The 18,465-nt window shown below is 34.1% G+C and overlaps 1 protein-coding gene and 1 non-coding gene across 10 annotated transcripts in view; one reads left to right on the top strand and one right to left on the bottom strand.

Moving 5' to 3' along the window:
- PMS1 (PMS1 homolog 1, mismatch repair system component) overlaps positions 1-18,465 on the bottom strand; it is a 99,603-nt gene that overhangs the window by 3,386 nt on the left and 77,752 nt on the right. For 6 of the 9 annotated variants that reach the window (XM_086719127.1, XM_086719130.1, XM_086719129.1 and 3 more), the window contains 6 exons: positions 18,253-18,375; positions 17,573-17,716; positions 16,541-17,412; positions 7,941-8,423; positions 4,320-4,450; positions 241-401 (listed from right to left, as the gene is read on the bottom strand). In XM_086719127.1, coding sequence (XP_086575253.1) covers positions 241-401; positions 4,320-4,450; positions 7,941-8,423; positions 16,541-17,412; positions 17,573-17,716; positions 18,253-18,375 — 1,914 coding nt within the window. The remainder of the gene's footprint in view (positions 1-240; positions 402-4,319; positions 4,451-7,940; positions 8,424-16,540; positions 17,413-17,572; positions 17,717-18,252; positions 18,376-18,465) is intronic. The other 3 variants (XM_086719133.1, XM_086719134.1, XM_086719131.1) reach the window with 2 other exon arrangements.
- Positions 11,736-11,842, top strand: LOC147578594 (U6 spliceosomal RNA). The gene has a single exon (XR_015255720.1). It is a non-coding gene; the product is annotated as a U6 spliceosomal RNA (small nuclear RNA).

Raw genomic sequence — 18,465 nt, 5'->3', positions numbered from 1 at the left:
GGCTCTTCCTCAATATGTACTCATGAAATAATGTTACGGTAAGGATCCATGATAGAGTTTACTACAACCAGTTTATGATGTGAAACTTTTAATGAAGTTTTCTTTTTTTGGTAGTATTTCTTCTTGCAAACATATAATAAACCTAATAGAAACTTTACTATTTTGAATGTTTACTATTTTATTGATAAACAGTTAAGTATCTTAAAACCTAAACAACCTACATAATCTAATAATGCATACCTCCAAATAACTTAGCACTTTACGAGGTCTACATTCATAAACTTCCTTTGCATTTTTGTTTAATATGGCATTAAGAATTTCTTTTAAGTCCATCACTCCATAGAATGGGAGACAATTAGCCATTTCTTCTATTTCCAAGTAGTCTTCAGCAATGGAAACACCTAAAAGAAAAATAAATAAAACCACATGTAGATATAGTTAGTTTTGTTTGAATTATATTCCAGAAAATGCCTATTAAAAACAAAATCACTGTGAAAACATTTAGTGAACCTTCCTTAGAATTTAATATAGTCAGGACAAAGTTTTGTTCCTTAGTTGGAGAACAAATGATAATTTCCCATAGGATTTCACATTAAGTCATAAGTGCTCATAGACACCACATGTGCTTTGTATCTCTGTTATTGCACTTCTGTTCTCTCCATTTGTGTAGAACACTTCCTACTTTGGAGAGAAAATGGAGTCCCATGATATTTATTAAAATAAAATTGATTTAAGTGTTTTAACAACTGTTGCTGTTCAAATTCTATTCTACGAGGTTAATATCTAGCTTAAAGGCCTGAATTATCTCTGTGACTATTTTAACTTAATTATAAAAATATTCATAGTAATTTTTTTCCAACTTTATTGAGATATAATTGATAAACACTATACAAATTTATGGTTTACAAAGTATTGACTTGATACACTTATATGTTACAAATGATTACCACTATACTAACTTACTAATATATCACTAACTTGAGAAAATGAAATACTAATGTTTTAAATGTTTTAAAATATTTTAGTAAAACAATATTTAAAGCTGACATTATTTATTAAACTACTTTAATTTAGTGATTAAAATAAAACTAAAAACTAGATTGGATATATAATGGGGTAAAATACCCATAACAATATAAATTCCAAAGGATCAAATTTGGCTTTAGAATGCATTTTAAAATGCTGCAAAATAGCAGAGATTGTCTTCTTTGGCTCTGTGTAACACTGTTAATATTGAATTTCATACCATGGTTACCTAGAAGTAAAGAAAATGAGACAGTCCAATGTTGGATAAGTGGTAGCTATCAATAGATAAAAAAAAAAAAAAGGAGTGATGTAGCTTGAAGAGTTTCAGATCCTGACATGTCAGTGATCCTATACCTAATCTGCTTCCAGTTACAGATCAGTTCCTTGACCTGGATAAGATGCAGTGGTGGTATAATAGAGGAGGCATCCTATGTTCCTCCTTGGAAACAACTATAGAGTAACAGAAGAAGATCTATAATTAAACATTAAGGGATAAAACACAAGAGTTGAATGAAGGGAAATAAAAGGGGAATTTAAATGGGACTTGATACAGGGTTTAGGTAGGCAAAGAGGAAGAAGCAGAATATTCTAGTTCACATATTTTTACACATATATACAGATAAGTAAATTACAAAAACATCAGCTAAGAGACTTTCCACTACGCTGGTTCTGTACCTTTTATGCTATGATTAGACTGAAAAGTCTAATACTTACTACATTTGCCCTGGAAAATAATACACATTTCACAGAATTACTTGTGGATGTGAATAAAGTATTTGGCAACAGATGAAGAAATTAAGCAATATTTTAATTTCTAGATTTGAAACAGATATAGGAAACTTAGCCCATCTCGGGACTCAAACCCACGAGTTGTGAGATCATAACCTGAGCCGAAATCAAGAGTCAGATGGATGCTTAACCGACTGAGCCACCCAGGTGCCCCGACAAGTTTTCACCTCCTAAAATATGGAATTCTTGTTGATGTAAAACAAAACGCTATTCCCATTAACAAGCAAAATTCTTAGGATCACATTCAGAACCTTCCCTCAAAGCCAGATGTATTATTCTTCCTCTTTTTTAAATGTCTTTATCTTTATTCAACGATGTTTTCTGACAACTGGCAAACTGTTTATCCAAAGTTAGTCTAAGACAACAAACTCTAAAAAAAGAAGTGGTCTTTAGGAAAACATGACATAAAAATTAATGAAGGGAAAAAAAGGGCTTAAAAAAGAACATGAGAGTTTTTAATCTGATGTGTTTGTTATTGGTAAGATAAATAATGCTGATGACAATCTAAGTAAAGTTAATTCCAATCAAATCAAGTCAGTTTGCAGATAAGTCTTATTCATTTTTATCTCTGGTGCCATGCAAGGTACCTGGTATTCCAAAGGCCTTAAAAAACACTTCCACAAAGCTAACAGCTGAAAGCATCTGTCAGATAGAAACTTACTGGGTAACTCAAAAATAAAAAAATAAAAAGTTGGCTCTCCTAACTTAAAAAAAAAATTGCTGTGAACCTGCGGAGTTCTGTGGTTCAAGTTGTGCAGATTGCTGTGTTAATCCTCAAATCAGTTTTATAGGTATGCAAGATGGCTTGGTGTTTGGTGTTGATTTGGCTGCATTTCAGGGATGGGAAATGCAAAAAAAAAAAAAAAAAAAAAAAATTGCTGTGATAACATCTTTCATGAAAAAAAAAAAAATGGCACCTGCCAGCAATACCACATAGTTAATCAGAAAAACAGATTAAGAAAAAAATATTTAACTACATATATACATACACACACCCCTAGCTTCACACTTCAAATAATTTAAAAAGATGTTAGGGGTCCCAAGGAAGAAAGATTTCTATGACTAAAAGAAATGAGGACAAGTCCTTTCAGAAAGGGGTACTGGAAGATGGGAAGAAAAGAGAATATTCAAACACCTACCACTGTCAAATACTACGCGTATTGATTTCTGTAAGTACCTAGTTAAGTGCTAACTACTTTATAAAGTAAATATCTCCACTTTAAAAGAAGCAATATAATAAATTAGTTAAAAGGTAGCCTATAAAGATGCTTGGGTTTAAATCCTTGTTCTACCACTAACCGTGTATCCTTAAGCAAACTTCATTGTGCCTTGATTTTTCCATCTATAAAATGGAGACAGCAATAGAACATACTTCATAGGGCTATTAGGAAGATTAAATTAATACATTTAATATTTAGAATCGTGCCCTGTACATTATAATTATTCAATAATTATTAGTTGTTATAATGAGAAAATATTGAGACAAATGACTTTCCCAAGAAAACCCTTTAAATGGCAGAGTTGAGATTTGGACTAGCTTTTCACTCCAAATCTAAATATCCAGACTGAGGTAGAAGGTAAGAAATTTCACGGTAGGTGTTCCTAAAACTGCAAAAGTCAATGAAGTTAAAGTTTGTTGCACCAAAACATTTTCTGCATATATCTAATTTCATAGTTTTGTACATTGTTTTTACTTATATTCTTTTTATGTCTCAGTAAAACATTCCTGTAAAAATTTTCAACACTGTTTTGGTTGAACTTTATTTTTCTACACCTTGGTCATGACAGCTTTAGGGACAAACAGGAGAGGGGACAGTGGGATGACTCTGTGCAGCACCTTTGATACCAGATGAAGGGAAAGTAGTAGGACAAGACCAACATAGGAAGTTAGGGCAGAAAAAAGTTAAATATGGAAGCTATGAAAGAAGAGAGAAAGGGCCAACCAGGAAAACTGAAGTCTCCTAGCCAGAAGGATTTACTTTTCTCTCCACCCAGTGAATTGCCATACAAAGTAAATAGTTTTATCACAGTCTTTTTAGCAAAGCAATGGAATCAAATCACTCACTCTCCAAATAGTAAGATTGCTGATGTTACAAACCCAACTGGCAAAACAAGTAAAAATCCTTTTAAAAAGGTAAGAGAGGTCCACTTTTGTTAGACCTTTCCAATATACTATGTATATCTTTCCCATCTAAAGGAGTATTAAATAATTTAAACAAAGTAGGCAGTTTGCATTTTGTGACAAAAGAGGTCAAACATTACAATGAAACTACTCGATTAGTTATGAAAACACAAATGCCAGGTAATATACTGAAAGAGATGCCAAGGTTGCTTGTTTCCAACAGAAGTGACCTTTTTGAAATATGACTTTTTACATACATAGCTGACGCTGTACTTTTCATGAAATAAAAATATACCATGATATGTACATTATGAAACTCAAATGTAACTTCTGGAACAAGACTTATTTCCAAGTCAGGAAATATTAAATCACATTATCATACCTGGTATTAATTTTATCTTGAAACCATTTGCTGTAAGACGAGGATCAGACAGGTAAGTTGATCCACTGTGTCTCTGATCATCTGTGGTCATTTTACATAAAATCTCTAAGTAATGAGATCCATTAAAAAGACTGAAAAAGAAATTAATGGTCTTTTAACTTATTAAATATGTAAAATTAAATAAGAGGATTTATGGGAAAAAGTTAACCCAAGGGCCCTCTAAAAATCATCAGTAACCAAAATACAAAGATATAACTAACCCTGTAAGAAACTTTATTTTTTTACATTTCTGTATCTTTAGAAGACCTACTGTATACCGTGAACAGAAAGGAGGAAGACTAGTCATAAAAGACAGTTTCTATTTTTCAGAACATGACAAACTAAATGTGAAATCAAAAACTGTGCTCTCTCAAATCATACAATTGAAAACTTTATAAATAATGCCATAGCTATATTATTGTATCATAAGGTTGTTGTGAAAATCAAAGGGTTTAGTAAAGCTCTTGTAAGTTCTCAACAAACATTAGCCATTGTTATTGCTATTATTGAGCTCTTATTTTTTATTTTATAGAAATCTAAATTACTCCATTCCTGCATTACAACCATAGTGAGAGGGGTGCCTGGGTGGCTCAGTCGGTTGAGCAGCCGACTTCGGCTCAGGTCATGATCGCACAGCTCCTGGGTCTGAGCCCCGTGTTAGGCTCTGTGCTGACAGCTCAGAGCCTGGAGCATGCTTTGGATTCTGTGTCTCCCTCTCTCTCTGCCCCTCCCCTGCTCGAGCTCTGGCTCTCTCTTTCTCTCTCTCTCTCTCTCAAAAAATAAACATAAAAAAAAAAGAACCATAGTGAGAAAACTAAGCCCAGCCCATAACTACCCTGTCTTTGACACAGTTATGAAAAACTTACATTCATTGTGGTGGGGATGTCACATTTGATAAGAAGGGTGAAAACAATTTTGAATTCAGCTTTGTTGCAGTTCATGTTCAAATAAGAAAGCTTTTTTTCAGGCTAGTATGGGCCTCCAAAAATAATTTTTAATGTATTTGGTTTTGAAAAACAGAATGTAACAGGAAAATATTTTTTAAAACATATAATTTGTACAAGCACACAAAATGAATTTTGAACTTTAAATGAAAGTTCACAAATACCATTTAGAAAAGCAATCAAGTTTAAAATTTCAGATACACTCTAGCTCTTTTTAAGGGGAGAAAAGAGAAAGTACGATCAGATTTCTGAACTGTTTAATATACCCCAAATCTGTATTAATTCTTTTTCTAATTCTTCAACAGTTTCCTAAGCCAATCTTAAAAGAATACTACGAAAGGATTCTACTATGAAAGAATACTATGCTGGATTTTAGTGAATGTGATTACCATTGCCTTAATTAAAAAAGGTAGCCTTGGGACAAATGTTTTCCTGTGTCCTGGCCCTATTTTTTCTTCTGGTGGCAGGGTTTTTAACACAAGCGTTTTAATATATTGTATAAAAGATTTTGTTGTAATTTATTCTTGGGAGTTCTGAAACAATTACCTAGTGATGTGTCCTAGAGAACAAATCCTCAATATCTTTCTAATTTCAGGTTTTTAATCTCCTTTATCATACATAAGATTCTCTCCTGTGTCAGACTAAAAAAGAAGTATTAAATATAAAAAAGGCAAATGTTAATAGTTATTAGTCTCTTTTACAGAAAATACTTTGCTCATGTAGGATAAAAGGGAAATACCCCATTTTGCAAAGTATAATAAAATCAGTTCAGGAAACAATCATCAATGGATGAATCCATTAAATGGAAAGGTTGATAGGGAATTTTAAGGTATAAGAGTAGGCTGTCAATGGCTGAACCCAGTGATAAGTGCCTTTTGATGTGATGAAATACAAAGCACATAGCACAACCTATTGAACTGTGATACTAAAAAGGATAATTTAAATCTATTCAATCCTCTCGGGCTGTCTTCAGTTTAAATATGGGAGAGGGAGAAACAAGTTAAACACCACCTTAAGGAAGCAAAGGGTCAAACTAAGATAACAGGATAATCTAATGAACAAATGACTGTTATCAACAATAAGTTAATGGTGTGATATTTAGAAGAGATTTAAGAGACATAACAAAATGTGATGGCTGGACCTTGTTTAGATAAAAATTAAACTTGATACATTAAAAACTATAAAAAAGAGGGGTGTTTGGGTGGCTCAGTCAGTTGGGTGTCTGACTTCGGCTCAGGGCACGATCTTGCGGTTAGTGAGTTGGAGCCCTGTGTTGGACTCTATGCTTGGAGCCTGGAGCCTGCTTCAGATTCTGTTTCCTTCTCTCTCTGCCCCTCCCCCACTCACACTGTCTTTCTCTCTCAAAATAAATAAGCATTAAAAAAAATTAAAAAAAACAAACTATAAAAAAAGACATTTTGAGACCATGAAGAACGCTTTCAAGGAATTAATATTGTGAAAGATAGGAACTGTAGTTAGGTAAGTCATTTTTATATTTTTTTGGCTTTGTCTGTAAGACAGTAACACGGAACTTGTAAACATGTCTATTCACATCTCAATGGTCCAGTTCAATTACCTGGGCTCAAAGAGACAGAGTTTGGAAACATATTCTCTGACTGGGCAGCCATGCATACAGCTAAGAAGGGGAAGGAGAAAGTGTAAGTAGAGAAGGGAGACTGGATCCTGAACAGGGGTATTGGTCTCCTCTCGATGCTGGATACCTGTTTTGAGCAGTACATACAAAGCATGACCATTCCAGCCAGTTATCATGTCTTTCCAGAGGCCAAAGAAAGCAGCTGATCATCCCTTGTCTCTTTCCAAAGCCCTTTAGGGAAGTCATTTTTAAGAGAAAGATACTGAAAGATGTTCGGGTGGGAACTGTCTAAAAAATACTTAGGAAAGAAAATATGTATGTACACATTCACACAACACACATACATATATACACACAGCATACATATACATTTGAAAGGATAAGTAGACAAATGTGGGAAAATCTTGATAATTGTTGATCAAGGCATTCATTGTATAATTCAATTTTGGTATATGTTTAAAATGTTAAAAGGGTGTACAATGAAAGAGAGTCATGGCAACCTAACTTCAAAATTACCCTTAGGAAAGTCACTGTGTACAGAAGAATTGAGGTTATTTATTAATTGCAGAAGTAAACTATCTAGCATACTCTAAAATTAGTAATTTAAAAACAATTCCATTAAAGATTAGAAAATCAAATTTTAAAAAGATTTCTTTAAATAAATCTTTTCCGGGGCGCCTGGGTGGCGCAGTCGGTTGGGGGTCCGACTTCAACCAGGTCACGATCTCACAGTCCATGAGTTCGAGCCCCGCGTCGGGCTCTGGGCTGATGGCTCAGAGCCTGGAGCCTGTTTCCGATTCTGTGTCTCCCTCTCTCTCTGCCCCTCGCCCGTTCATGCTCTGTCTCTCTCTGTCCCAAAAATAAATAAACGTTGAAAAAAAAAAAAAAAAAAAAAAAAAAAAAAGATTTAAATAAATCTTTTCCCTACTAGGAAACTTTTCCCTACTAGAAACACTTCCAACTTGTTACTTTCAATTTCTAATCTACTATGGATTGATAAATGTTTTGAGATTTAAAAAAAAGAATTATATTATTTCACCATACCTCTCTGTTAATATAATTGGCTTTTCCAGTGGCTCTGCAGGAAGTTTATGATTTTCAATAAGTCTTTTAAATAGGAGGGCTTCTTCTACTCTGTAAGGATTTAATAACATTACCTCTGTTTTGGATGTAATTAGCCACCCATCAGGAAACTTGAGATTGTGGATCAAGCAAAATTCGTCCTTCTCTTCTAAGTCAAATTTATGTTTCTCAAAATTTTTTTTTAAGTTTTCCATAGAAAAGGGGATCTGAACTATTTTAACATTTTGGTTCTTTCTTTTTTCAATTTGGCACTGAAAAAGGTCTTCAAGTTTTGGCTGATTCGATAATGAAGTTTTCAATTTGTGCTTCTGTGCCAAATGCCATGCACTGGTGGGCTTTATCTTTTTTCTGCCATCTTTTAATGGCATTTGTGACTCTTGTTCAATGGCTCTCTTGATTTGCTTATTGTATCGTTCCAAATCTTTAGTAGCCTTCTCTTCATATCTATGAATAAAGATAAAATATAACTAATGAGGCCATAATCAGAAATATATTAATCATCTGAAGTAAATTTTATAAAAAGTAAAGATCTGGTATTCTAAATCTGATAATGATGAAAGAACTTCTATTGGACTAACCCTCCCATACATAACTATGATAAACTCTGCACAAAATACAGAAAACAACCATTTAAAATAGGCATGAAGAGCAACCAAAAACAGGCAGATATTGGAATAAATTCGACATTTGAAAAAAGAGATCCAGAGGTGCCAGGGTGGTTCAGTTGGTCAAGTGTCCAACTTTGACTCAGGTCATGATCTCACGGTTTGGGGTTTGAGCCTCATGTTGGGCTCTGCAAGTGGGGAGCCTGCTTGGGATTCTCTCTCTCTGCCCCTCCCCAGCTTACGCTTTCTCTCTTTCCCAAAATAAAGTTAAAAAAAAAAAAGATATCCATATTTATACAGATGTTACACAGAAGACAGCCCCCAGCATTAAGGGGAAGTGGCAAAAACTCAAGAAATAAGCTGCACTTTAAAAAAAATTTTTATGATTTTTATTAATTATTTTTATATCACATAATATTATAAGTTGCACTCTTATTAGCTTGAATCACCAGAACAGAGTTCCTTGCTTCCAAAACAAATGGAAATTGAAGGAGAAAATCCCATTTGTGGCAACCCAGAGGAAAACAACTGCTAGAATGTTAAATGAGCTAAAATGAGATTTTAGTGACTACCACTCCAGGGTAAATGGAGTTTCGAGTTTGAATTCTACATAATTAGATAGCTTAGTAAACACTTTGGATTTTAAATTAAAACTGGAGTAGGGCCAGGGTAAGGAAAAAATTATGTCTTAGAACTAAGGAAGCTAGGATTTGCCCTAGGATTAAGGGCCAAATTTAAACTCTCTCTCTAAGGATATATAAAACAGCCTCCACAAGCTCAACATGATCTGTCAGTAATTTAAATGCTTGGTAGAAAAAAACATGAATACACTTAAGAAGAAGATAACAAAACCTACAGTTTCTTCAACAGATCACCATTATATAATCAAAAGTTACCATTCAAGCAATAAAACAAGAAAATGAGAGTCACAGTCAAGAGAAAAAGTGGTCAGTAAAACCAACCTCAAGATCATTCACTCAGATGTTGGAATTTGCAAAAAAGAAAAAATTTTTTTTAAAAATAGGTTTTAATAAATATTTAAGGACTTAAGGCAAAAGAAGATCATAATGAGAGAAAAGAAGGGGAATCTAAACAGAGAAGGGACGTTACAAAGAACCAAATGGAAATGGAAATTCTAGAACTAAAAAACACAGTATTTGAAATGAAAAATTCCCTGGGTAGGCTTAGCAGATCAGGGATGGCAAAAGAAGGGTTAGCAAACTTGAAGACAGATCAGTAGAAGTGATCCAATCTGAACAATGGAAAGAAATAATGAAGATTAAAAAAAAAATCTCAGTGGCCTATGGCACAACAACCTCACATATATGTAATTGGGAGTCCCGGATAAAAACCATAATAGTGAGGGAAAAAAAAATTGAAGAAATTATAGCATGGATGTTGTAATTTGTATAAATGAAACCTTTTACAGATCCAAGAAGGTCAGTGAACCCTAAGCAGGATAAATACAAAGTCCACGGCTAGGCATATGAAAATGAAATTGCTCAGAACCAAAGATAAACACAAAATTCTGAAAGCACTGAGAGGGGAAAAAAAGACAATACAAAAAAGAATACCACAAAAGATGGATATAAATTCTCATCAGAAGCAATGTAAAGCCAAATGACAGTGAATAACATCTTTTAAGTGCCAACAGAATATAGACTTCAATGCTACAAAGCCAACAGGTCTTTCGAAAATGAAGATGATACAAACATTTTCAGATAAAAGCTTAGAATCTTTTGCCAACAATAATTGCACTGTTAAGGGCTGATACCAGATAGAAATTCTGATCTACAGGAAAAAATGATGAGCCCCAAAAAATGGTAACTATGTAGGTAAAAAAGAAAAAGGATCTTTTAATATAATTCTCAGGGCTTCTGGGTGGCTCAGTCAATTGAGCGTCTGACACTTGATCTTGGCTCAGGTCATGATCGCAGGGTCGCCGGTACAAGTCTTCCATCAGGCTCTGCGCTGACCACGGAGCCTACTTAAGATTCTGTCTGTCTCTCCCTCTGCCCCTCTCTTTGTTGTTCTCCCTCTCTCTCTCTCTTACTCTCTAAAAAAAGGTTTTTTTAGGGGGTGCCTGGGTGGCTCAGTTGGTTAAGCATCCACCTTTGGCTCAGGTCATGATTTCATGGTTTGTGGGTTCAAGCCCCATGTTGTGCTCTGGGCTGACAGCTCAGAGCCTGGAGCCTGTTTCGGATTCTGTGTCTCCTGCTCTCTGTGTCCCTCCTCCCCTGCTCATGCTGTCTCTCAAAATATAAAATAAACATTAAAACAATTTTTTTAAAGATGTAACTAAATAGTCAATTCTACATCTGAAGAGTTCCTTACACATTTACTGTAATATCAACATGGAATAAACAATTCCCTGAGCACTATGTAAGAAAATGCATACACTTTAATACTCCATGTACTAAATAGATACTAGTAAAATTAAAATTCACTATGATAGCATGCAAAATAAAAATTTTATGATTAAATTTATAATGATTCATACTTAAATATTAATTTTTTCAGTTGCTATTTGTTTCTCATTTTAGAGTCATCAGTGAAAAAATAAATTCAAATAAACTCAACACATCCAAACCATTTAATTTAGTTCATTTCAAAGGTACAAGATAATGAATATTTTAAAATTATACTGGGTAAAATGTCTAGAGATCTTTTTTTTGGCGGGGGTGTGGTTAATGATAGCAGGAATAAAATGAAACTTCTAGAGCAAATCAAAGGTAGTCTAACATTGTGATTATATAACCCTTTCCTAAAAAAATGAGATGCCGGAGTCCTACTCTCAGATTTTCTAATTGTACAGGCCTAGGTTGAGGTTGAACAGCACTGTTTTTAAAAGGCTCCATGGGGGGCGCCTGGGTGGCGCAGTCGGTTAAGCCTCCGACTTCAGCCAGGTCACGATCTCGCAGTCCGGGAGTTCGAGCCCCGCGTCAGGCTCTGGTCTGATGGCTCAGAGCCTGGAGCCTGTTTCCGATTCTGTGTCTCCCTCTCTCTCTGCCCCTCCCCCGTTCATGCTCTGTCTTTCTCTGTCCCAAAAATAAATAAATGTTGAAAAAAAAATAAAAAAAAAAAAAGTACTTGGATCTCCTCAACCACTCTATTAGGCTTTAAAAAAAAAAAAAAAAAAAAGGCTCCATGGGTGCTCGCTTCAGCAGCACATATACTAAAATTGGAACGATACAGAGAAGATTAGCATGGCCCCTGCGCAAGGATGACACGCAAATTCGTGAAGCATTCTATATTTAAAAAAAAAAAAAAGGGGCGCCTGGGTGGCGCAGTCGGTTAAGCGTCCGACTTCAGCCAGGTCATGATCTCGCGGTCCGTGAGTTCGAGCCCCGCGTCAGGCTCTGGGCTGATGGCTCAGAGCCTGGAGCCTGTTTCCGATTCTGTGTCTCCCTCTCTCTCTGCTCCTCCCCTGTTCATGCTCTGTCTCTCTCTGTCCCAAAAATAAATAAACGTTGAAAAAAAAAAAAAAATTTAAAAAAAAAAAAAAAAAAAAAAAAGGCTCCATGGGTGATTCTAATGCATACCCAGACCGGAACTGAACTTTGGTGTCCAGCAAAGTGTAATAGTCAAGAGCACAGACCCTGGAGACAGACCCTCTGGTCTGGTTCTGCCACTTGGTAGCTCTGTAAACCTACGCAAATTATTTAATTTTTCTGTGCCTCAGGATAATTGCCTGTAATATATAATTAGCCTACATCTACTTTACAGTTTTGATGTGAGCAATAAAATGAGTTACAATGTGTCGAGTACTTACAGAGTAATGCTTGGCACCACAGTAAAGGATTACAAATGTTTGCTATCATTTTCTATCAAGAAATACATCTTATAATGAATGGGGGAACATGACTGACTACAGGTTGGTAATTATTTAAGCAACTTTACTAAAAAAATTTTAAATGCAGTTTTAAATTTGAGACTGGAGAATTAACATTATTTCTAATCTTAAGTAACTCTTAAGAAACTGGCTAAGTTCTATTGTAGGTAATATACATGAAACATTTTAAAGGAGAAATTTAGATATGTGTTAGCAAGTAATGATATTCTTGGGAGAACTATATTAAATGTTAAAGGTGAGACTAAGAGATAAGAGACTACAACATATTGTGTAGTTTGTACTCAGTACATGTTTGTTAAATGCAGGAATGTTAGCTGGATAGGAAATTAAGAAAGACCTTGTTTTGCTGTAAACTAGATTAAAAAAAAATTATCTCTGGTTACTTACCAGGCTATACTCATAAAATTTTGTACCTAATTTTTTCCTACTTCTACTTGGATTAGCTATACAAAACACACAATTTTTGACAGTTTATTTTCAATAGGTACTATAAAAATAAGTATTTTTAGCTCTTGGATATTTGAATTCAAGATTTTTCCCTTACAGTGAAAAATGAGTTCAAGATGAAGGTCACCATTTGTAATTAATTATAATGTGTAAATTTTCACATATGGTACTAATCTTGTGATTTACTCAAGAAGTCAATTTAATTAGTTCCTTGGGAAATATAAAAAGCTATGTCCAAAGGAATATTAAGTAAATGTTAAGTAAAAACACCTGCTACCTTTGACTTAATGTCATTAAGGGATTCAGTAACCTGAATGGAAAATATTAATTCTGATTTGACCAGTAATCAATTCAAATGTTTTTGTAACTACAGGTTACCTGTAATTATGTATATCATTTTCAATACTCCCAACTAAATATTATTATTTTTTATTTTAGGTAAAAATACATTCATAGCTACTACAAATGAAAAGTTCAAATTAACATCAATTGACTGAAACCCCGGTGACAGGGCACATGGTCTAAATATGGTTTCTAATCCATATTTAGAAATGAAAGGAGAAGAAAGGAAAGGAAAAGAAAGCAAAGGAAAATATATCCAGAAAGGAAGAACTAAAAAATGAAGTACCCCTACTCCAAAGTCTGTCCTACGCTCTCAGCAGAAAAACCCTGATCCTAGACCTTATTCAAACTCTGTGTTATGGCTTACAGAACCTTCCATAATCTGGCCTGCCTTCCCTCCACTTACTTTACTATACTCTCTCATATTCTGTTCTTGTCAAAGTGGCATCTTTTATTTCCTCAATAACACTATTTTCCTTCTAGCTTCTGAGCCTTATGTACCATTTTATCTAGAAAATTCCCTACACCTTTCTGATTAATTTCTATTCAGGGAATCATTCATTTCCTGTCTCATAGATGACATTAAGCCCAACTGCTAAGTATTTTCATAACTCCTTGTGTTTATTTTAAAACTCATTGTCTTCTATGATTACTGTTTGTGTCTTCCTCACTATACTGCATCATGTATATTTTATTTATCACTGTATCTGAAATGATTAGCTAGAGTACATAGGTCCTTGTATGCAGAATGTCTTTAATAAATACTCTAACTGAAGACAGGAAGGAAAGGAGGGAAGGAGGAAGAAGAAAAGGAGAAGGGAAAAGGAAGGGAAAGGAGGAAGAGAAGGAAGAAGTAAGGGAAAGAAACAATAAGAAAAAAGAAGGGAAGGGAAAGGAGGAAGAGAAGAAGAAGGGAAAGAAACAGAAGGAATAGGACAAAAAATGAAGGGAGGATAGATGGAAAGTCCATAGAAGTCTCTTATCCATAGAAGAGGAGTCTACTCTGATATCCCTTAGCACTTCTTACAGAATTTAGGATCACGGAAAGAATTCCAAAGTAAATACTACAAAAAAGTGGTAGTTACTGTGATTGCTGAGTGTGATCTCATTTTTGCTCTACTTTCTCACTAATCATAATTTTGGACACAGCCCTCACGGTCCCAAAACCCCTGGCCCTGGAAGATTCTAACACAACATTTTGTGACACACTGTAGCTCTCTGATTCCAAAATACCTGTATTTTCTTCTATTTCTGGCCTCCAAATTAATCTTGATTAAGCAAGTGAAAAATAATGTCAGTAACAAGTTTTCTGTTCACAGGTTAAAAACTGAGTAAGATCATGAACAATTATTTACTATGTGCCATTTTTCTTATAACACACAAAATCTTATTTAATCCTTCCAACAACCCAAGAGATACTGCCCACACATTTTTAGAAAAAGTCAGCAGAGAAAGAAACTCAAATTAAAACCTGGTGTAGTTCCAGAGGTCTGCTCTTGACCAACACTGCCTCTTTTGTCTACCTGATGGCAGTAAGACAGAGAAGATTCTGGATTCCAGAATACTGTCTGATGATAAACATATTTTTAGATGAGTTCTATTAACCATAATCTTCTACCTTGAGGCCTACAAAAAGAGACAATGCTGACACACACTCCCCAAAAGTCAACAGGAACAATACCTGCTGTTGGGTTGTAAGGGAATGGCTATTCTAAGCTGTTATACTGTCACTACCTTCCAGGAAAGGGAAGCATCTATGCCTTTTTTCCCTATTCTCAGATAATACTCAATTCATCATCTCTCTGCTGGTCAATGCAATTCAACTTTTGTGGGCCTGCTGTACTAAAGTTAAATGCACTGATCTTTAAAATGCCTGTATCACTTAGATAAAACTAAAGACAATCACAATGTGTGAACCTTATTTGCAGCCTGATTTAAATAAACAAACTTAAAAATTTGATATTTATGAAGTAATCAGAAATCCAAACACTGAATATTTGGGGATATTAAGCAATTCTTGTTTTAAAAATTATTATGAGTGTAGTAGGGCTATATTTAAAATAAGAGTATCTTATTATACATGCTAAAATGTTTATGAAATATATGATACTATCCTAGGATGTGCTTCAGAATAATAATGGTAAAAAGGAAAAGTGAAGTGCATAGAGGTACAGATGAAACGAAACTGACCACGAGATGATGGTTCGTGAAACAAGGTATGGGTTCATTGTCTGCTTAGTCTATTTTTGTGTATGTCTGGGAAAAGAAAAAATATAACCATCCCCACCAAAAAAGAAAGAAAAAATAAATAAAAAGTAAAGAGAGAAGCTAATTTATGGAGGCTTTGCCTACTGGTGTTAATCATTATTCTTTTAAATTGAGGGTGTGTAAGATTGAATAAGTTAATGAAAAAGTAAAAAAACAAAACAAAAAACTGATCTAGTATCCACGTAATTTGTCGATCTAAATGGTAAGGTGCATTTAAATTGTTTTCCAGATGTTTCATGTAATATTGATATGCCCCAAATAAGAATACATAATTGGAAGTATAATTCCACTCTTTCATTTTCTGGTGGGCTAGATCACTTAAGACATAGTACTTTGTATTTATAGTAAGTGCCCTCAGTCAACTATAAACACTCATCATATTATTTTATGATATTTATTTAGATCACCTGATCTAAAGATGGCACGTAATATGTAGTTATTTTAATCAAAGACAGATCAAACCACCTATTTACCTACCAAAAAACCTCACCACACTTTATTAGTTGCCAACAAATAAATAAAAGATTTTAGAAGGAATCCTTGAGTTATACTGAAGAGGGATAGCATTAACTCCACTAAACCGAATCTGCAAAAATATTGTAATTTTTACACTGTGTTACATATTTTGAAGACCAATTTAAAAAGGGGAATGGTCAAGATATTTCTTAAAACCGCCACTGCTATAGCTGTTTTAATGCATAAGCTTTAAAAAGAGAAAATCCTGTCATAGAAAGATTGTTTAACATAAAATAAGAAACAGAAGAAAATAGTAGTTTTAAATTAAGAAGAATGGAAAACCTTGAACTTCAAATTTCAATAACAAGACAGTAGTTAAGGCTTGTACCAAAAACAAAAAACAAAACAAAAAACTAAAAACCTCTAAATTTAAAAAAGTGATGCCAAAATTGGTACTCTAGCCAAACCAAAAGGTATTTTCCATTCTGCTTTTCCATAAATAAGAAGTTTAATTTTTTTTTTTAACCCAGTGAGTCATATAGAATGGAAATATCTCAGCATCAGGTCACATGCAAGCTCTGGAAACTTACTTCAGTTTTTCCTCTTCACTCAATGTCTTCCACAGTTCTTCAATTTGTACTGTTGCATCCTCCAGCTTTTCTGTGAGAAACTGAGCACGATGATCTTGAACAAAAAGGGCACTTGCTGACATGGGTTTCTTGATTACTCGATTGCTAATTAAGTCATAAGCTGTAAGCTGTCCAGATTTGTTGTCTACCACATTTGATTTTTTGTTACAGGAACCTTCACTGAGATTCTTTTGTTCAGGGCTTGGAGAAGTATTATTACTTAATTTACACGGTGAACTTTCTTGAGGCACTAAAATTTTCACGGGTTCAATGTTTTCTCCCATTGAATTTTTAAGTGTATTTCCCTTGCTCCAGTCATCTGCACAGATTTCCAAAGACTTCTCAGGACCTGCTGCTTCCTTATTTTTCCCACTCTCATCTCTATTGCTTTTATTGCCATTTTCTGATTGGGTGTGCTTAACAGAATCTACAAAACAAGTTTCACTACATTCCTTCTGAGCATCCTCACATGATAAATTATTCACTGGGATCTCCTGAAATGTATTTCTGGTGTTCTTATCAATGTTAGAATTTTCACTATTAAAATGATCATCATAATGGTCATCAACATGTAGCTGATGACTTAAACAATAATTAGTGTTTTTCCCAGATTTATCATTATGCACATCATTTTGGAAAGGAATGGCTGAAGTATCAACATTTGGATAATTATTTCCAGATGATTCCATCTTATTAAAAAGCACATCTGTTTCTGTTGTATTACTAACAACCATGTCAACTGAGGAAACATCTGTTTTATTATTTTCATTTGTACCAGGTAGTGATCCGTAACAAGTCGTCATCAGATTTTCAAGAGCAATTAAAACAGATTCCTAAAAATATAAATTAACAAATGTTACAGAAAATTATGAAAATAATAAATAAGCTAGATTTAAAATATTTAAAAATACATAAAAACTCTCACACATGAAAATGGTTAGAGCTGCATAAGATTATAAATAACATAAATTTTAAAAAATTATCCAAAATTACCTTATTCTGTAATAATACTTGACTTTTATCTGGTGTTAAATTTACATCCACATCAGCTGTAGGAACATCAATTTTCAGAAAGAAAATGGGATACAAACGAGTGGATTCCTTTAGGCACTTCAGATTGTAATAATGTCGGATTAGCTAGAAATAAAAATACCATGTATATAAGGATAGTATTGCCATCCTTAAATACAACCAAAAGAAGTACAGTCAGCTGAGAAACTGAGTGGATGTAACTTCTTGTTAGGAAAAGCAGTATCTAAATGGTAATACTCATTTAGAGCCCTTGAACTTGCATGAAATACAAGTATATTCATTAGGAAGTACAAATATTCAATGTAACTGGCCTCATGGTTAAAAGATCATAGTGTCATGGATGTTATCAAAATCCAGGCTTCAAATCCAAACTCTGTTACTTCCTGACTACAGTGGGCTAAGAAAGTCACTAACATTCCAGTTTCTTCACTATAAATGAGGATAACAGTTCATCACAGAATTGTTGTGAAGTCCTATGTAAGACACCTAGCTCAATGCTTAAAAAATATTACTGTATCTCTTTTTCTTTTCCTTATATTTTAGAGCAAATCCTTAGAAGTAGTCCTCATAATAAGCTGACAAATGACAGGGCTAGTTTTCATTTCTGATCCAAGCAATATTTTTTTCCCAAAATAGATTACCTTTAATATGTCTTTTTGATGTATTGGTCGACTGTTTATAAAGATAAAACTCCTTTCTGGGGTTGAAAGACTTGTAAAAGAGTGGTCTGCATCTTGCTTTGGAAGAAATCCACTTAGATAAATCTGCAATTATAATAAATAATTACAGAATTAATGTGCATTGTCAACAATGACTGTGGTTCCAGGGGTCTGGCTATATACAAGAGTTATAAA

The sequence above is a fragment of the Puma concolor genome, chromosome C1 (genome assembly GCF_028749965.1).
Source record: "Puma concolor isolate L17-30 chromosome C1, mPumCon1.1.hap2, whole genome shotgun sequence".
Classification (NCBI taxonomy): Eukaryota; Metazoa; Chordata; class Mammalia; order Carnivora; family Felidae; genus Puma; species Puma concolor.
This window is presented reverse-complemented; position numbering and strand designations above follow the sequence as displayed.